This window comes from Gorilla gorilla, chromosome 8, assembly GCF_029281585.2.
Source record: "Gorilla gorilla gorilla isolate KB3781 chromosome 8, NHGRI_mGorGor1-v2.1_pri, whole genome shotgun sequence".
NCBI lineage: Eukaryota > Metazoa > Chordata > Mammalia > Primates > Hominidae > Gorilla > Gorilla gorilla.
In genome coordinates this window covers 100133545-100154653 of record NC_073232.2, presented here as the reverse complement: position 1 = coordinate 100154653, position 21109 = coordinate 100133545, and the positions used below count along the sequence as shown (strand labels likewise).

Here is a 21109-nt window from a genome sequence, read left to right as displayed (position 1 = left end):
TAGTATACTTAGTTTCCTGTACTTCTATAAAACAAGTTATAGGCTTTGCTTTTTTTTCCCCCTTTGTTGTTGTTGTTGCTGCTGCTGTTTTCTGGTTCCAGAAACAATGACAACAAAAGGGGAAGATGGGAGATTTTTAACATCAGCTTGCCAGTGAACTGCTGCTGGGCCCCTCTAGGTGAAAGAAGGCCTAGTAGATATTTCATCCTTAAACACGTAAAATCAGCCAGCTTTGCCCTGGCCTTTGGAAGAAGTGCATTCAGTGTCTGGACAGGATATATCATTTCTTCTGCTCAGTAAAGCTCCCTCAACTTTGGGAATGTTTCTATGAATTACCCATAGTAAATTAAAAAAAAAATGTGTTGTACTTGGCTGGGCATGGTGGCTCCTGCCTGTAATCCCAGTGCTCTGGGAGGCCAAGCTGGGAGGATTGCTTAAGCCGAGGAGTTTGAGGCTGCAGTGAGCTATGATCCAGTCACTGCACTCCAACCTGGGCAACAGAGCGAGACCCTGTCTCTAAAAGTTAAAAAAAAGAAGTGTTGTGCTCAAATGAATTAAATTTTATATGTAGAATAACAGCTCTGATGCTGTGGTTGTCCCTGAGGTTAATAGGAAGGTTAGGATTTGTGGCCAGGCGCGGTGGCTCATGCCTGTAATCCCAGTACTTTGGGAGGCTGAGGTGGGCGGTTCATGAGGTCAGGAGATCGAGACCATCCTGGCTAACACGGTGAAACCCTGTCTCTACTAAAAATACAAAAAATTAGCCGGGTGTGGTGGCGGGCGCCTGTAGTCTCAGCTACTCGGGAGGCTGAAGCAGGAGAATGGCGTGAACCTGGGAGGTGGAGGTTGCGGTGAGCCGAGATTGCGCCACTGCACTCCAGCCTGGGCGACTGAGCAAGACTCCATCTCAAAAAAAAAAAAAAAAAAAGGTTAAGATTTGCAGAGAAAAGATAAGACATGCAAAGTATTGACTTCTCAAATCTCAAGGCTTGTTCAGCGTCTCACTTTCATCTACTAAATTAATTTATTTTTCTTGTGCAAAATCCACTCAGCAGTCTAAGTAAGGAAAAGTAAGCAAACCTCTAACTTAAAATCAACAGCTGTAGGAGGACTTGCATTTTTATAAGATGTTTCAATCTTTAGAAATTCATAAAAGCAAAGAATGTATACTCAATAAATGATTGTTACTTGACAGATGGGAATAACAGCCAATATTAATGATGGTCTTTGAACTGAGAAATATCCATACAGTTATTTTCATGGATCGATAAATACTTTAAACTTTATTACCTTTGGGTCATAGGGATGAAATCTTACAGGTTTTATATAACTATCATAAATGTTTTATAGACTACTGATCAGTAAGACTCAGCCAGAGGGGTGTATTAAGAATGGGAATGTGAGAACCAAGAGGTCAGCAGGACAGCGAGGCACAGCCTCTTCACAAGTCAGAGAAGATAAACATTTCAGACAAGATGCCATGGTTGAAAACTGAAGAGGTAAGGTCCTCATGCAAACACAGAGGAGATATGAAAAGATCATTGTCCTTACAGAATCTAAGAATGAGAGAATATCACCTCATCGTATAATGAAAATAACATCTGAGGTATTACACCAGCATGTTTACTGAGCACTTGCTAAGTGCCAGGCATTAAGCTCAGCACTGTACATGTATTGTCTCATTTAATTCTTAGTGCAAGTCCATGGCATGTGTACTGTTACTGTTCCCATATTAAATATAAGGAAACTGAGGCTTGAGAACATAAGTAACTTGTCCAAATTAACAGAGTCAGTATACAGTAGATCTTAAATTCAAACCCAGGTCTGTCAAGTCCACGTTCTTACACCCTATAGATACCAAGACTCCCCGATTGGACTAGTTTCTAATGGACACATCAGAATAGGGCAATCATATAATTATCATCAGTAAAATGGTTTGAATCATATGTCATACCTTTGGACCACTTGTCTTTTCTCCCCCCTTCCCTTTTTTATCCTCTTTAATCAGGTTAAATCTATACCTCTCCTACGTCCTAGGCATCCTCTTTTCTCTCTAGTCAGGTTAAATCTTGTTAAGCCTCTCCTATGTTCTAGGCATCCTCTTTTTTCAAGATGATAATATATTATAGGAGAATAAAGACTTCAACTATAATTCTGTGAGCTGAGTACTATGCCAGTGCTAAGCAAAGTGAATTACGGGAACTAACAGAATGGACACAGAGTTTAGTGTACTTGTGCTTAGAAGATAAAAGATCTCAAATTATTCTTGATCATTTTAGTTTCACATACGCTTCAAGGTTATCAGTTATTCTGGCTATTAGAGAAACGGGTGGGAGGAGGAAGGTTTTATGCGATCTTAATTTTTAAAATATTAAGTACCAGTACCTATTATTTTCTAAATACTTTCAAGGGCATTTTCCTAGAATCAGGTAAATGAGAGAAGGCAAATGACCTACTTACAGCAAAAATTGCTCTAGGTTATAAAGGATGGGAAGCCAAGTGCATCCTGAAAACCACAGCATCTGGTCTTGTTTTATGCCTCATCTATCAATCTGTTGTTACAGGAATTGAGAATTAACATTTCAACTATTGTTTCTTCTATTTTAACTAATGCATTTGTATCTTTGTTATTCTTACTCAATCTTTCCCTCCTCCTCCCCATTTAAGAAACCATAGGCAGGGGCATTATGAAGGTCCCAATTTAATCCTAGGGGGATCACTCTTTCATCTACGCCTTAAAACTTCTGCTAATGAGGCTACAGTAGGGTTAGACATCTGAAGCAATTCTGGTTTTGTTCAATCCTGATTTTTCACAGATAGTATCATTTGAACAGTACTGTATTAAAGCTAAATAAAATATTGTAGGTTGTAAATTTCCAAGTTCTAGAAAACATTTTTTGGTAGAAGTTTTTAAAAAGTACACTTGGCAATGCTGCTTGAGAAAAAGGTTACGTAGAAATGCAGATTGTGCCTTAGTATTACCCTGATAACACAAGAAAATTATATATAACTTCTTTTTATATACACTCATTTAAAATTATGTGTAAAGTTTAAAAACATAAAAGCATGGAAAGTAGATTTACAGCAATATGTTCTTTGAACTTTGCTGTTGTCTTTTTTTTTTTTTAGTTCTCTTCTTTTTACAGAATGGAGTTATCAATTCATCTTTCTACTTCTTCCAATCTTTTGAAATTTTAAATTTCCATTATTTTTTCCTTGATTCTATCTTATTCTTTCTTATTTTTATTTTTTAGTTTAGCTTTTTTTTCATTTTTTAAAAAAGTTTATGGGTACATAGTAGGTGTGTGTATCTATGGATTACATGATATATGCTGATACAGGCATACAATGTGTTATAATCACATCAGGGTAAATGAGGTATCCATTACCTCAAGCATTTATCATTTCTTTGTTACAGACATTCCAATTATACTCTTTTAGTTATTTAAAAATGCACAATAAATTACTGTTGACTGTAGTCACCTTGCTGTGTTATCAAATACTAGATCTTATTTTTTCTAACTGTATTTTTGTACCCATTACCATTCTCACTTCCCTCCTACCCCCCACCACTATTCTTCCCAGCCTCTGATAACCATCATTCTACCCTCTATCTCCATGAGTTCAACTGTTTTAATTTTTAGCTCCCACAAATGAGTGAGAACATGCAAAGTTTGTCTTTCTGTGCCCGGCTTATTTCACTCAACATCATGTCCTACAGTTCTGTCCATGTTGTTGCAAATGACAGGATCTCATTTTTTTAAATGGCTGAATAGTACTCCATTGTGTTCTATATTATCTTTCTATTGGAGCTTCAAGTACAGCTTCAGGTATAGCTTCATATTCTTGCTTTACTTTTCTTTCTCCATCCATTCTACTTAATTTACCTTGTCAAAATAATGGTTCATATGATTCAGAAGACATGATTTAAAAAATTAAAAAATAATGATTGAAATTATCCTTTTATGATATTTTTAAAACAACAAAGGTAACCAAGTGAATTATACTGGCATAATTACTGTTACATAATTTTACCTATTTGTTGAAGTTCTATTCTTTCTAAATCATTGTCAAGTGAATTATTTCTAATGAGCAATGAATAGAGTCAGGTTTACTGTGTTTACTTATTCAAAGATTTCAGATTTGTTTTTCCTTCCAAAGGCGTTCTATCCTGAATCTCATCATGAGGCTTCCTTGCCTTGATTTCTTGATGTATTCCAGCTGGATTAATGGTTCAGCTGACCAGATAGGCCTTTTAGGCTAAGGTAGTAGAGATTTTTGCAAAAATACATCTACAGTCTTCATTCACTAGGGCAGAGTTTCTCAAAATAGAGTCCAAAACTACCTATATCCCAATCAGCTCAGATGTTTGTTTACTGATTTACTGATAGGCTTAAACAACAGAAATTTATTTCTCCCAGTTCTGGAGGGTGGGAAATCCAATATACTGGCATATACTCTGTCTGGTGAGGGTATCCTTCCTGGCTTGCAGACAGACACCTTCTTGCATCCTCACATGGCAGAGAGCCCAGATGCTTACTGTAAAATGCAGATTTCTAGGCCAAAACCTACAGTAGTTGAACGGGAGTCTCTGAAGACTGGGAGCCAGGAATCTGCATTTTGCCAAGTTGTCCAAGTTAATCTATATACAATGAAATCTTAGAACACCTAATTTTTTTTTTTTGAGATGGAATCTCACTCTGTTGTCCAGGCTGGAGTGCAGTGGCATGATCTTGGCTCACTGCAACCTCTGCCTCCTGGATTCAAGTGATTCTCCTGCCTCAGCCTCCCAAGTAACTGGGATTACAGGTGCCCGCCACCACACCCAGCTAATTTTTGTATTTTTTTTTTTTGTAGAAACAAGGTTTCACCATGTTGGCCAGGCTGGTCTTGAACTCCTCACCTCAGGTGATCCACCTGCCTCGGCTTCCCAAAGTGCTGGGATTACAAGCGTGAGCCACTGCTCCCAGCCAAGAACACCTAATTTAAGGAATCCTTTCTTCCCACCAGGTGTCTAGTGCATTAACCTTGGTTGCAGAGCAAACTAGCTACACTCCATTTAATAACAAAAGTGGAAAATTCAGCACCTTGGGGGAGAACTGCCATAACTATTTTAAGAGTTACTGATACAGAAAACACACACACACAAAACCCAAAAACTTTCTAGAATAAAGTAATAATTATTTTTAATATCTTGATTCTAACAAAGAGCAAAGGCCCAGAAAGTCTGCAATCTGCTCTAATTTCTTGATTAATATTATATATATTGAATTATTTATTGAGCCCCTACTGTGGGCCAAATATGGTATTTTGTGTTGCCAGGGATTATATAAAGCTATCCTGGAATGAAAAGCATATGTTCACTCTGCTGTATTCTGGAAGAATCTCATTGATTTGATGATTTCTGAAAATGAATGTACTTGATGTCTTAGGCCCAGACATGGAAGGTTTCTTACGGATTTGCTAAATGAAAATATTAGGTCCAAAACATATAGGTGTAGGCATTTGGTTTCCAGTGGCTGAACCACTGGAAAGGGAGTGGGGTGTAGCACTTTTCGAGCTTGTAGACTCTTTATGGTCAGCCTCGATGACTTTATTCAACAGTTTCCCTTCCTGTGCAATCATCCCTCAGATATTAGGCAGATGAATTGAGACTAGATGTAACCATATTGGGAACTCCATTTCATTGTAGGATTCATTTAGGATGTCTCTAGTAGAGTGACTCATGATTTGCCTGAGACTTTGTCAGCCAGTTTTATATCCCAGCAAACCTTTTAGTCTCATGCAAACTGAAACTGGGTAGGCTGGTCACCCTGGTCCTTAGAAGAGGGCAGGTGAGGCTCTTAGTTGAACCAATTTCACTCAGTAAATGAATGAAAATCCATTACTATCTTGAATTTCTCAGCTCATTTTCCTTACCAGTGGATATAATTACCCTATTGGAGCACAAAACCTGTTTCTTTCCTTTAGTGACTCTCCCCCTTTTAGCCCTGCCAAACCATGTGTCCATTAGCCTCCCAAGCAATGATTCAACTTGGGATCATCCAAGGACCCAGTGGAGAGTCTCTTGAAATTCTGCTGAGCACTGATAGCCTCTGTTTGTTGTTGTTGTTGTTGTTGTTGTTGTTGTTTGTTTTTAATGAACATTGTCCTTGTCTCATAATCTTTCTGTTCTTCTCAAAGGTCTATCTCTGTAAATAGTCTAGTAATCCCAAACCTAGCTTCACATCAATTTTTTTTTTAAATTAGGAATGTAGGCATGCACATATATAAAGCCTTGAATACTAAACAGGCATGGGTGTATTAAATTCCATTCTGATTCCTGTCCATGAACTTAATCATAGTTTTCAACATTCATGCATCCCTTTCATCCCACCCTTTAAAGCCTTGTGATTTTGGCATTTCATGGTCTTACTTTCAACTAGATTTTAAAGTTTAGCTGGTATTAAATTACCATCTCAAAGAGAAAACGTAAAGTACAAGGTATGAATTAGACAGACCTATGTTCCAATGAAATTGTTGCCTTTATTTCCCAAGTATACGAACTTAGAAAAGTTTCTCTAAGGTTTAAGCTTTAAAATTTGCTCATTTGTAAAAACGGAGAAAATGATAGCTATTTTAGAGGATTTTGGGGGAGATATTTAGGTTATGCATGTAAAGCACATAGAAGCTTATTGCCCCACCCCAGCAGACATTATTAACTAGGTATTATCTTCACCACATTATTACAAGTTTGTAACTAGTAACATTCGTTAACAATCAGGCTGCAAAATTGTTATTATTATTGAGACAGGGGCTTGCTCTGTCGCCCAGGCTGGAGTGGAGTGGCTTGATCACTGCAGCCGTGATCTCCCACGCTCAAGCGATTCTCCCACCTCAGCCTCCCAAGTAGCTGGGACTACAGACATGCGCCACCAAATCCAGCTGATTTTTAGCTGGTTTTTTTTTTTTTTTTTTTTTTTTGTAGAGACGATTTCTCATTATGTTGTCCAGGCTGGTCTCGAATTCCTGACCTCAAGTGATCCTCTCGCTTCGGCCTCCCAAAGTGTTGGGATTACAGGCGTAAGCCACCGCGCTGGCCAAGCTGCAGAATTCTTTAGCCATCAAAGATCATGCCTCAAATAGAAAGGCACAAACTGCCTTCCTGAGGAACACAGGGAGAACTCTCATTACATCATAGTCTCACCGACTCTGTCTGAAGGAAGTGATGCTTCTCGTATCTCACGAGTGTCTAATGTCATCTGGCCCACCGGCAGTCTGTGTATTCAGGAGGCTCTGGCTTTCAGGTTTGCTCCCTTGGGACCTCTTGTGTCACGTCGCTCGTTCTGGAAAGGAAAAGGGGTAAAAGAAAAAGGGAAATCACCAAAATGCAAAATCTGTTACCAGATGCCCTATTCCGTCCTAACTACCGAGTCTGGTGGCGTGGGCTGCTAAATCTTTTCGCGGAAAGATTGTCAGGCGCCACCCCGAGGTGTTTGTCAGCACAGAGATGGGGGAGAAGGGTGAGCTCACCCGAGAATTGAAAGGCAGGTGGTGAGGGATGAGGGGTGAGGAGTGGAGGGTGGCCATAAGCTTCTGCGTTTTGGCTAAAGTACAGACACAAAGCCGCGGCGTGAGGGTTTGCACAGAGTGGTGGGAAGGAGAGAATGTATTTGCTGGGTACGCAGAGCATTTCTGCACTCTCAAGAAGGCTGCCCGATTTGTCAGGGTTGCGCCCCGAGCCCGCGAGAAGGGCAGGGACTTTTTGTGATAAGCGCCTTCCCAAATGTAGTGTCTGTTAAACGCAGAGCCTTAGCGAGTGCTGCTCACAGACACGCCGGCTTCGCAGAAAGTCTCAGTCCAGCAGGTAGCTTAAGAAAACATCAGGTGCGCGAATTTGCTCTCCCTCACTGTTTCTAAGTCTGGGAGCACGCCCCCTCCTCGCCGGCGACCGCGGGTCGCGCATGCTCCGTGGGAGGGAGTGCGCCGCGCCTCCCGCCGGAAGCGTTCTCTCCCAGGTTGCGTTTCCTTCCTGTGTGAGGCCGGCTGAGGGCACTTGCTCTTGCTGTTTCTGCCCGTGGGTGAGTAGCTGGTTCCCGTGGGGCCTCATGGGATGGTTGTCGTATCCTTCTGAGGTCCTTTAAGGACCGTCTTGGACCTGGGAACCCCCGGAGGAAAGGTCACCCCGGTCTTCTCCCACGCCCTACTTCAGTGCCGCCCCCAGGCGCCCCGCAGCCCTTCGTATCTAGAGGATTAACCTCCAAGGGCGTCCCGGGCCTCGCCTTGGCGTCCGGCCCGGCCTGGGCCCTTAGGGTCTGCTTAGCTGTTCCCCAAGACTCGTGCCATTCCCGAGGGAATCTTTGTCGGCATCCTGGTCACTGTGGGGGTTTGAGGTCGTCCCGGAAGACTTCAGAACCAGGCGAACCTAGACGAAGGCGGCTGGAATGAACCAGGTCTGATTGTCGCACAGGCGCGGCCACCACCTTGTGCAAAATCGAAGGTGGTTCTTCAGGGCCGGGCACGCTTTCACAAAAGATGGTGATGTTAATAATAACCTGCCCTCTTTGTGAAGATTGGCAGGCCTTCATTGTCATAGGCTGTATTCGTAGGGCCTTTATGGCTGCAAAACTGGGACTTTTGAGTTTGAGAAACGATTTGTGAAATACTGCAATGAATTAGGAGAGAAATACTACAGTGAATGCTATGCTATGAATGCTATACATGTCAATAAATTGCTCATAGATGAGGTAGTACGATTTCACGGTTTTCCACTCGGAAATGGAGAACTTAAAATGAAACGACCTGATACCATATTTGCCTAACAAATAACTCTAGGTTATAGTGTTTTAGGATGTTTCTTAGTTGCATACAGCACTATCATCGTATATGTACATATTTGTGTATTCATTTTGTTGAACCTAATGTTTATACAGGATTGAAATACACTCCCTGTTGTTGTATGCACATGCAGCTTTTATTGTATGTTCGCTGTGATGGTATTGCTGCTGTAACAGCCTTACATTTTAGGTATATCAATACCAAATGAATGATACGTGAGTGTACAATAAAGTATATATAGTTACAGTCTACAAAACAAGTTTCAGTTTCATTGAAGGATTTTGAAGTAATTTAAAAAGGTAGACTACTATTTTACAAGTGGCCTTAGTAGACCTAAATCTTTATTACATTAAAAATTTCAGAATTGGGAAGGATATAAACGGGTTTTGTGTCTTGACCTTTTATGGGATTAAAAGTTGTTACTATCTTGATGACTGGGATGTGTTCATAACAGCCCTAATTTGTTCATGTAGTTCAATGAATATCCAATAGATGACAGTTTTATCACTACCAACTCTAAAACGAAAACGTTTTACTGGAATGCCACTGCTTTTCACAGATTAGGTTAATAAAACCCTTATCTTGTCTAAATTATTTTCCTCTGTGAGTATACCCCACGTAGTGATATAACACGTTTCAACTGCATTTTCAACTTTGTGGAATAAAGACTAGAAAAGTCAGTTTTTTACTTCCTATGAGAAGTGAAATATTGTGTAACCCATTTTTTTTGGAATCCATGCTGATGGAAGATAGCACACTTTGATTTGTTCCATGAGGAGAGATTTCAGTTAGGTGCCTTCTCCTTTTTGGCTTCTTTTGCTTTCTTTATAATTAATATAATAGCCGGACAGTGTGTTCTTTGAATAAAGTGGTGATATCTTAACAATTATTGTATATCCAGTATGTAGTGGGCGTCATATATAGATGTTCAGTACATGCAAATTGAATGAATTAAGTCACTTACCATCCCTAGGCCAAAGTTTCTTCCTCCAAAATGAAGGCTTTCAGTTATTTAGTTGTTAAGTTTAAATTAAATCTAATTATTGTGAAGTGAATGGCTCCTAGTGGAGAAATGTGGAACCTTTTGGAAATCCTTCAGAAGTGACTGTTGCAATGATTGAATGGGAGATTTCCTTCAGTTACAATTTATCTGTTGAACAGATAATTTTTGAATAGCTTCTGTTTTGTGTGTGGCAATTATAAACGTCTGTTTTGTGTGTGTGACAGTTATAAAGGTAGATAAGATATACATCTTGTTTATAAGGATTTAAACTCTAGTCGAGTAGATATCTCAAAAGGTCAATAATAATTAAAAGCAAGACATTTTTTAAGATAGTGTAATAGGGCGAAATGAATAATACAGAAGAGTCATGTGATTTGAAAGGCTTTATGGAGCAAATAAAGTTGATTTTTGAAGTTAGGATAGAATTTGACTAATCCTAGGTGAATGAGGGTAAATGGCCCATGCAGGGTACTAGACAGATACACTGAAGGGAAAATATATGTGGGATTTTCAGATGGTAGTGACTCCAGCTATTTATAGAGTCCCTTTGAAAAGAGGTGAAAGAGAAAATGCTTACAATTGACTCTGGAGCTAGATTCTAGATTAGAATAGTTTTGAATGCTTGGGAAATGTATAAAGGAAATACTTTGGGGTCTTTTGATTAGAGAGAAGGAGTATATATCCTTGAGTGGAGGTGAGGTGTATAAAAGGAAATAAAAAATTTTTGGAGCTATTCTAGAGGGAGGAAGGTGAAGAGGCTCTTTAATTTAATAGTAGTGAGAGGAGAATTTTAGAGCTGGAAGGACCGTGGATATTAATCTATGCAGTACCTAACTTTTATCTGCTGAGCCATACAAATTCTGTTTTTTTCATGTTTATGTGAGTACAAATATATATTCTCTTTTTCTTATATATCCCATAGCATTCAGCACCCTCCTGTGCTGAGAGTATAATGGCGTATTTGAAGCTGAGATCCTATCTCCCAAAATGTGATAGTCATATCATCCCTAACAAGCTTATTCTTCTGGGTAGTTATTGCCTTTGACAGAGGAGTGTATGTCTTCTGTAAGCCTAGCTTTGATTGATGTAGCTGTTCAGGGATATATGCAAAAATAGGCACATTTATCTCATTTTTTTTCTCTTTAGCTTGGGTGAGTGCTGTATTCTTGTAGTAGTTGTCTCAGTTCAAGATTTTTCCAAGTTCTATTGCTTCCTACTTAGCCGGGTTGTTGGGAACAATAGTGTGGCTCAAAAAAATTAATACCACTTATTATTGAGGAAATGGCATGTTTAAATTTAAGCAGGCCTTGAAAACCTTTAAAAGTATGTATGAGGAAAAAGTGAGTCAGTTCACAATTTGAATTTCACTCAAAAATTACCTGGTATATGTTACAGTTAATAGAAGAAATTCTTACCGTCACATTAGTATTGTTGGGCTGCCTTTCTTCAGTTGGATTAGTGTTATAGTTGATACTTTCCTAGACTCTGAAATAGTTCTTTAAAGCTGTTTTGAGTAAATACCTTAAGATATTTACTGTATTTTTCAAATAAAATGATTAATTCTACTACCAAATAAATCTTAATTTCTAGTCTACTTCTAGTTTGCAAGAGGAGCTTTAAATGTATTTGTTTACTTAACATTTAAAAATCCATTTCTCCTTAAAATGAAACACTTTTTTTAAGGTAGGTAATATTTTAATTTGACTAGAAGTTAGTTTTTCTTTCTTAGTTTAAGCTACTTTGTTAGTCTTACAATTTTAATAAGTATAGTTATTACCTAGTGACATTTCTGTTTGTTTTTTTTAAGGTTAACAATCAAGATGGTACATGCTGAAGCCTTTTCTCGTCCTTTGAGTCGGAATGAAGTTGTTGGTTTAATTTTCCGTTTGACAATATTTGGTGCAGTGACATACTTTACTATCAAATGGATGGTAGATGCAATTGATCCAACCAGAAAGCAAAAAGTAGAAGCTCAGAAACAGGTATGATTGAAATGTTTGAAGATCATTTTTCTTGTGGCTAACAAGTATTTTCCCCTCAAACTAAAAATTTGTTAGAGTTCACAAATTAATGAGAAATTGTGTAAGACCCACATGAAAATGTATTGGTACTCATAGTTTTATTACTCTTACAAAGTACTAGTTTATTATGACATTATTTCAAGTCATTTTTTACTATATAAACAACTTATCAGAAGAAAAATGAATAAACAATAAAATATTGTGAACATCTTCATTAGAATATTTTTGTCAGCTTTGAAGGTAGGATCTAGATAAAAGTTTTTAGGCTAACCCAAAATATTTATCTTCAGTAATGATATGCCTTTTGCTGTGTATGACATCTGAAATGTGGATAATACTGAAACGCTCTCAGTCTTAAACTTATAAGCTACACTAAAATCTAATTAATGAATTGCTGTAAAAGTTGTTGATTATTAATATAAGCTGTAGTTTTTAACTTTTTATCTGCTGCCTCTTGTGTTCATTTCCTTTTAAAGGTGATTGGTTTCTGTTTGTCATCAAAACATAAAAACCTTAAAGGAGTCTTACAGATTTTTTGTGGTGTTAGGTGGCTTTTCCCTTCTGGCTCTTTTTTTTTAAACAAGAATTAATAACTAAAATATTTATGTCTTATTGAATATCTTATGGTATAATAACATAATTTATCTTAAAATAATTGAATAGGATATTCATGGATTTTTAGATCTGTCTTGTGAGTTGTGACAGATTTATTCAATAAACATTTATTGAGTTCCTATCAACTACTTGGTACCAAAGAAAAAGATGAATAAATCTTGTTCTTTCAAAATGCTATAGGCTATTGTGGGAAATAGGGATGTAAATAAATGACTGTTTTACAATGTTAGCCCTTAAATCAGTAAAAAGTGAAAACCACAATTTTATAAACACTGCAATAAGTATATATCTGAAAGGCACTTTGGAGAATTCTGAACTTTTTGCTTGAATTTTATTATAAAATAGTTGACTGAAGTTCTAGATGATATTATCAGCCTATTTGTAAGTCTCTGGGAAGTCTGACCAGGGTAGAATAAAAAAAAAAAAAAAGAAAAACTAGTTTGAGTATATCCATATGTCAACCTAAGTGTTGGGTTTTTTTCTCCCACCTGAATCATGAAAGTCAGTTTAAGTATGACGTCAAAATATTATAAGTTACATCGTTTCAGCATTTTAAAAAGCAGAGGTGTGACTTTTAAAGATAATTTTGTCCTTTTTTCCCCTTGGCTTCTAAGAACTCCTGGAATACACATATAGAAGACATACAGAAAGCTAAATATAGATGCTAAGTACTACAAGCCTTCATTGAAAATTATGTGTATAGTATTATTCTAAATATCAGGTATATGAAATATTAGATATTATGTCCTTCATAGTGCCCATGATAGGGAGAAAAGACTTGTTCATGATAATATAAATTATAATAGTAAGTAGCATATCCCAGTTGCTTATTGAGTAGTGTAGACAGAAACTGTGGCTCTTAGAGAAAATAGTAGTCACCAGTGATTGTGGTAGTTGAAGATGGCTTCATGAAAGAGCTTGGCCTCTAGGGTAGGCAAGGACAGTTTTAAATACAATGCATTACTTTTTCCTTCTTTGGTCCTTTTTGTTTTATTGGGTGGACTGAGGCTGATAAAAAATACACAGCATTTTAAAATCCATCATCAACTGAAAAGGAGGGATACTTTTTGCTTCTAGCATTATCCCATTCCACAGTAATTTACCAGTGTTTAAGACACTCAGGATGAAATGGGATTTGCTTGGCCAACGGCTATAGCTTCTTGGTTACCCCTCCTCTTCTCTTCCCTACATCTCTGACCAGCTATTAAACATGCTGTTGACTGGCCATGTGGTGGCTCACGCCTATAATCCCAGCACTTTGGGAGGCCGAGACAGGCAGATCACTTGAGGTCAGGAGTTGGAGATCAGCCTGGCCAACGTGGTGAAACCCCATCTCTAATAAAAATACAAAACATTAGCCGGACGTGGTGGTGCACACCCAGCTACTCGGGAGGTTGAGAATTGCTTGAACCCGGGAGGCAGAGGTTGCAGTGAGCCAAGATCACACCACTGCACTCCAGCCTCGGCAACAGAGAGAGACTCCGTCTCAAAAAAAAAATAAAAATAAATAAATATGCTGTTGACCAATTGAAGACTTCTGTAGGCTTAACTCATTAAATATATTTGAATGGGTGGGTGATATACAATGTTTTAAGGATAATTCACCTTATAGTAGTATGCAGAAGGAATAGGAGTCAAGAGGGACTAGAAGCAAGATCTGTTGGTGATAGACTGCAACATTCCTGGCAAAGACTTAGAATAAGAGGGTGACAAAAGGAATGACATGAGTGAAATAGACTAACACAAATGAATGCAGGAAGGACTTTGTGATGATGTGGGAAGAGGAAAAGGACATCTTAAAAACAAACCAAAGATTTGTCTGGATACCTCAAAGACTCGTAATATCTTTTATAGAGGTTTGGAAACTGGTAGGTAGGGCAAATTTATGAGAAGATGACATTTGATCTGGCCACGTTGGGTTTGTGTTGGTGGTAGGAATTCAGGAGGAAATGTTCATATAGCAATTAAAGTTGCAGGTCTGAATCTCAGAAAAAAGGTCAATCCAGAGGTATATTTCCTTATAGATGGTTATAAGTAGTTGAAGTCGTTAGAGCAGTGAGTCTCACCTAGGATAGAGTAGGCCATATGGTTATTCCTGTATGTGTAGATATCATTTGTAGAACTTTTCCCAAATTATTCCCCATCTCCCCTCACCACCATCAAGATTTATACATATATTTGTTGAGAAATTCTAATGTAATTGTCACTATAATAAATGGTAATGACTATACTAAGAATGATGAAGTCTCCAAAAGAGATGGTGTAATGCAGCATAATTCGTAAGCTGAAGCGTAAGCCTTGATACATTTCCTTTCTTTAGGGTATAGAAAGATGATGTGCAGCCAGTGAAGAGTGAATAGGTCAGTATGGGTAACAAGACTGACTTCTGCTGAAAACAGCTAAAGAAGCTTGATAATTTTTTAAAAATCTTGTTTTATTTATTTATTTATTTATTTATTTATTTATTTTTGAGATGGAGTCTTGCTGTGTTGCACAGGCTGGAGTGCAGTGGTACAGTCTCAGCTCACTGCACCCTGCTTCTTCCGGGTTCAAGTGATTCTCCTGCCTCAGCCTCCAGAGTAGCTGGGATTACAGAAGTGTGCCACCACACGTGGCTAATTTTTGTATTTTTAGTAGAGACAGGGTTTCACCATGTTGACCAGGCTGGTCTTGAACTCCTGACCTCAAGTGATCTGCCCGCTTTGGCCTCCCAAAGTGCTGAGATTACAGGTGTGGGCCAGCGTGTCTGGCCTAAAAATCTTAAAGGCATTCATGAGCTATCAACAAAGTAAAGAATGCAGGTTAAAAACTTAAGGCAAAAATTTCAGAAAGCTAAGGTGAACTTGATTGCCAGCCTATACCTTGAGAGAATTTGCTGAATTCTGTTTTTATGATTTCAGAGGGGCTCAGTACACAAAACATAGGGCCAATCTAAAGTAGGTAGTTTCATAGATGATACTCCTATAAATCTAGAACCCCAAAAGGCTATCTGTAGTATTTCAACTAAAGATAAAGACATAATGTTTTAAAGATGAATAGTTTAAAGAGAGAAATTTAAGCCATATGCTGGGTGAAGTAACACGTCTAAAATATAGATTCAGAAAGGTTGAAAGTAAAAAGATGGAAAATGTATGTACCACACAAATATAAGAAGAAAACTGGCTGGGCAAAAAGAAATTGTAAGGCAAAGATATTGGAGAAAATGTTTGCTACATAAATGATGAAAGATCCAATTCACCAATAAATATAACATTTCTATTTGTGTGTAACTATTGATGTAGCCTGAAAATACATAAAGCAAAAATATGATAGAACTACAGGGAAAAATAGACATCTCCATCAACATGGTGAGAAACTTTTAACACCTAATAACTGTTCAGATTTTTTTAAAATTAAGGATATAGAAGATTTAAATAAAAAATGGACATGTATAGTATATTGTCCCAAAATAAATGCAAAATACATATCTGAAGCACATATGATTTGTGAAAATAAACCGAATACTAGATAATAAAGCAAATCTCAAGTTTCATAATATTGGTAGCATATTTATTAACATTTTCTGGCTATGGTGCAGTACAGTAGAGATCATTAGAAAAATAAGTTTGGAAAGTATGAAATATTTTAAAATGACTCCTGGGTAAAAGAAAGCACATAATAATGAAATGAATGGAAATAATAACATAAGTTAACGAAATAGAAAGTGAATATACAGTAGAGAAAAATCAATAAAACCCAAAATTGTTTTTTTGAAAAGACATAAAATCAAGACTTGTCAAACCGACAAGAAAAAAGTTACCAATAAAATACTACCTGGAACAAAAAAGGCCTAATATTGCTGTAGATATTAAAAACAAGGGCCAGGCACGGTGGCTTACACCTGTAATCCTAGCACTTTGAGAGTCTGAGGCGGGTAGATCACCTGAGGTCAGGAGTTTGAGACCAGCCTGGCCAACATTGTGAAACCCTGTCTCTACTAAAAATACAAAATTAGCCGGGCGTGGTGGCACATTCCTGTAGTCCCAGATAATCAGGAGGAGAATCGCTTGAATCCAGGAGGCGGGGGTTACAATGAGCCGAGATTGTGCCATTGCACTCCAGCCTGGGCAACAAGAGAGAAACTCCATCTCAAAATAAATAAATAAATAAAATTAATAAATAAAATAAGGACTGTTCATAACTATAGTGGGCCCTTGAACAACAAACAACGTGTTTAAACTGCATAGGTCCACTCATAAGCAGATTTTTTTTTTTTTTAATGAAAGTTCAACTGAGTGTGCCCGTCTCTCCTGCCACTCCTTCCACCTTCACCTCTTTTACCTCTGCCAACCTGAGACAGAAAGACCAACCTCTCTTCCTCATGCTACTCAACATGAAGATGACGAGGATGAAGTTAATATATTTCCCTTTATGATTTTTTAAATAACATGCTTTCTCTAGGTTACTTTATTGCAAGAATACAGTATACAAACTATGTTATTAACTGTTTCTGTTAGTGATAAGGTCAACAGTAGGCTATTTTAGTAGTTCAGTTTGAGGGGAGTCAGAAGTTCTCTATGGGTTTTTGAGTGTGTTGGGGTCAGTATCCCAATCCCTGTATTGTGTAAGGGTCAACTGTTACGTCGATAAATTTGAGAACTTAGGTATGGGTAAACCCTTAGAAAAATATGCATTTCTAAAACTGACTTAAGAAGAAATAGAATACATGGTTAGTTCCATAACTATGAAATAAGTTAATAGTGAAAATATCTTTTTATAAAGAAAACTTCAGGCCCATAGAACTTTATAGCAAATTCTGCCAGTATTTAAGGAACAAATTAATAATAACCAATTTATGCAAATTCTTCTAGAATATAGGAAACGAGGGAACACTTCCAAACCTTTTTGTGAGGCTAGCATAACTACAGTTCTAAAACCTATAGTAGTCTGTAATTTCTCTCTCTCCCTTCTAAATTGGTATAAGAATCTTAAATGTCAGCAAGTTAAATTCAGCAATATAGAAAAAATATAATGCAACCAGTTGGATTTATCCCAGGAGTTTAAGCCTGGCTTCATTTAAGGGATGGGAAATCAATATAATATGCAACATTAACAGGTTAAAGAATAAAACCTGTATGATTCTCCCAAGACATGCAGAAAAGGCCTTAAGCATTCATTCATGGTTTTAGAAAAGCTTTTAATAAAATGGGAACAGAACATAGTGTTATTTTTGTTTTGTTTTGTTTTTTGTGTTTTCTTTTAGACGGAGCCTTGCTCTGTTGCCCAGGCTGGAGTGCAGTGGCATGATTTTGGCTCACTGCAACCTCCGCCTCCCGGGTTCAGGCGATCTTTAACTTGATAAAATGCATTTACTAAAACAAATGTATTTTATAGTGAAGAATTGGAAACATTCTCTTTATGATTAGGAGCAAGCCTGTTGTCTTTCATTACTTTTCATTACTTTTTTTTTTTTGGCTTTTCTTTGTTTACTTTGTTTACTTCTTTGTTTACTTTTACTTCTGTTTAACATTTTACTGAGTTACTAGCCACTGCCTAAGTCAAAAAGGTAGGGATTGGAAAAGAAGAAACTAAACAGTCATTATTAATGGATAATATGATAATCTACATAGAAAGCCAAAGAATGTTTACAAGCTATCAGGATTCATGAAAGTTTGATGGGTTTGCTGGATTTAATCAGTATACGAAAATCAGCTGTTTCTGTATACCCATCATGTTTTAAAATGTCATTTAAAAAAAGCATTATATAGTAGCATCAAAAATATAAAACAATGGACAAACATAAGACATACAACACATTCATAGAGAAAATTATAAAACTATTGAAAGTTTAGTTAAATTCAACATCAGTACAAAAATACTGGCAGATTTTCATTTTGTTGTATTTTTTCCAGAAATTCATGTGGAAGAACAAAAGTCTATAAATAGGGAAGGCAATCCTAAAACACAAAGTTTTATTTAACTACTTTGGGTCTTGAGTTTTCTTATCTGTAAAAGAAATAATAATAGCACTTACCTTGTTGGGTTGCTATTGAAATTAAATATATAATGTAAAATATAACAGTGCTGCATAAGTGTTTCCTATTATTTTTATAACTTAAAAGATTTGTACTGAGGACATATATAGAATGCACATGAATCAGTAAGAAAAAATAATAGAAAAATGGGCAAAGAAACTTAAATAGACACATTAAAAAAGAACAATCTCCAGTGGTCAATAAACATATGAAAAGATGCACAAACTGATTAGGAATCAAGGAAATGCAAATTAAAGTCAAATTGATATAACTTTTCACCCCTGCCAGGTTGTAAAGTTTTAAGTCTGTCAATAACGTGCTGGAGAGAATGTGGAACAGTAGGAACAAAAGTATTGCTGTTGGGAATATAAATTAGTATAACTATTTTGGAAAATAGTTCGGCATTATCTAGTAAAGTTGAAAATGTGCATAGTCAGTGATCCACAAGTTTTATTCTGGGCATATATCGAAGAACCAGGAGATACATACAAGAGTGCTCATAGCAGCCCTGCTTGTAATGGAAAAAAGCAGGAACCAATCTGAATATTTGTATAAATGTTGGTATATGCACATATAGTTGAGGAAAAACACTTCCTTCTATCCTTCTGAATTCTCATTTGGGCCTCTATAACAAAAGATAGATAAACAAGAGAAAAACAAACAAGTTTATTAACATGTATCAAGCATGCAACCAATAGGAGTACCAGAGATGAGTAACTCACAAGTTTGGTTAGAACTTGAGTGTATATAGTATCTTGGCAAAGAAACAAATTTTTAAAGAAGCGATCAGACAAAAGAAAAGGAGTCTCTAGGGGCAGCAAACTCTGGGAAACTAATGGTAGATGAAGACTAGTTGGTAAAGTTTGTTATGCAGATTCCTCTGGCTAAGTGTCTAAAGTTGTCTCCTTTGATTAACTTTCGTCCTTCCTCGTAAAGAGAAGAGGAGGGACACCTTTGTGAATTTATTGCTTTTAGGCAAGTAGGAGTAGGGCAGACAGCTTTTCTTGTATCTGTTTTTTTCTAAATTTCCCTCAACTCAAAATAATTCTTATGCCAGAGTGACATACTTTGGTCTGCACATGCCAGAGCATAATATTTGCGGAGAAAAGTGAATGAAATACAGATGCTCAACAACTCTAAGAAATAGTGAGATAAAAACGTCACAGAAGAGTACATATAGTGTGATCCCATGTAGACATTCTGAAACATGTAATACTAAACCTTAGGGAATCAAACATATGGTTAAGTTAAAGAAAAGCAAGAGATGATTTCAATTTAGGATTGTGATTTTTTTTTTTTTTTTCTGGGAGACGAGAAGATCTGTATCTGGAGAGGGCCTCACCGAAGGACTTGAAAGATAATAATAATGTTCTTGTTCTTAAACCTGGATTGGTATTGATTATATTGTGTTTCTTTATACTTCATCTAAACAGTCTAAGATATTATTTTATCTACCTAGTTATTAGTAAAAGCACTGTAAGAACTTAAAAAAAAAATGACCAGAGGAATGAGAATAAAACCAAGATGATGTTTAGGGTACTGGTGATAGTCTTTTCTACCTGAATACATCTGAAGTATACAGAGTACTGCAGACAGTCATAGTGGTTCACTGTGGCAGTGATTGTCAACTGAAACACTATGTTCTGCAAAGAAATAATCAGAATTTGGGGAAGTTTGTAGGGTGGCAAATATAATTTTTTAAAACCTCAGAGATTATTTGGTTATACCTCTTCTCACTTCTTTCCCACTGTCTGGGGAATCACTTGCATAAAGTCACCATAGCCAAAGAAGGAGAAGGTTGCAAAAGAGAATTGATTTTAAACGTGTTATAGAATGGTCAAGGAGAAGAAGAGGTCATGAGGAATATGATCTAAGAAAGTGATCAGTAAATTTAGTGAAATTAAGCTTGGAGAGAGTAATTTCCATTTGGTGGAGGCAGCAAGTATAATTTGAGGTAAAAGAACATGGTCATTCTAGAGTTGGGGGAAAAGAAGAAAAAAAAAAGGGAAAAGGTTAGTGGAGGAGGAGGAGGTAGAGAGGGGCTGCCTAAAAGGATATTTTATAGATGGAGGAAGGTCCCAGAAGAATCGGGAGGGATTGGGGTCAGTAGTTATGGGAACATTTTTAGGGTAGAGTTGTTTTATTTTTAGTAGCATGAAGGGGAGAGATTGTGACTAAAAGTGAGTGAGTGGAGGAGGTTGGGGGCCTATTTAGGTAAATATGTGATCAGTATTTAATGAGATTAAATCATTGTGGATTTTGAAATATTAGGGCATGGTTGAAGAAAGCATGAATTTATTGGGAACTCAATTGTTTTGTTACTATTCTCAAGCATTACTCAGCAACTTGGTGGCAGATAGAGTGAATGGTAGTGTTAAATTGGCATTGGGGATGGAGCTGACTGGTATAACAAGAAGTGTAAGGATTTCTAAGGAGCACATCATTGAAGTAATGACTGTGTGATTCAGGCCATTTAGAAAGTTAAGTATTACCAGATGGGAGATAATTTAGTTGGAGAATAGAAAAGAATTAAGGAATTAGAATACACATTAAAGGCAAGGATCAGGTGTGAATGTGGGAGGAGGAAGGTGTGACTTTTGTGGTCAGAATGAAAGAGGATTGAATCTAAAAGCTTAGAT

The 21109-nt window shown here is 37.1% G+C and overlaps 1 protein-coding gene and 1 long non-coding RNA gene across 9 annotated transcripts in view; one reads left to right on the top strand and one right to left on the bottom strand.

Moving 5' to 3' along the window:
* ATAD1 (ATPase family AAA domain containing 1) overlaps positions 1-21109 on the top strand; it is an 88519-nt gene that overhangs the window by 15139 nt on the left and 52271 nt on the right. For 3 of the 7 annotated variants that reach the window (XM_019035315.4, XM_063709764.1, XM_063709763.1), the window contains exons 1-2: positions 7976-8060; positions 11628-11802. In XM_019035315.4, the coding sequence (XP_018890860.1) occupies positions 11641-11802 (162 nt within the window). In that variant the 5' untranslated portion in view covers positions 7976-8060; positions 11628-11640. Of the gene's footprint in view, positions 1-1350; positions 1500-7173; positions 7287-7975; positions 8061-11627; positions 11803-21109 lie in introns of those variants that run through there. The other 4 variants (XM_019035318.4, XM_055353213.2, XM_019035317.4 and 1 more) reach the window with 4 other exon arrangements.
* Positions 914-7970, bottom strand: LOC129525043 (uncharacterized). Of its 2 annotated transcripts, none has more exons than XR_010135091.1 (2): positions 7810-7970; positions 914-7325 (listed from the first exon to the last, which is right to left on the bottom strand). It is a non-coding gene; the product is annotated as an uncharacterized lncRNA (long non-coding RNA). The 2 variants fall into 2 exon arrangements; XR_008669062.2 differs by having other exon boundaries at positions 7513-7954.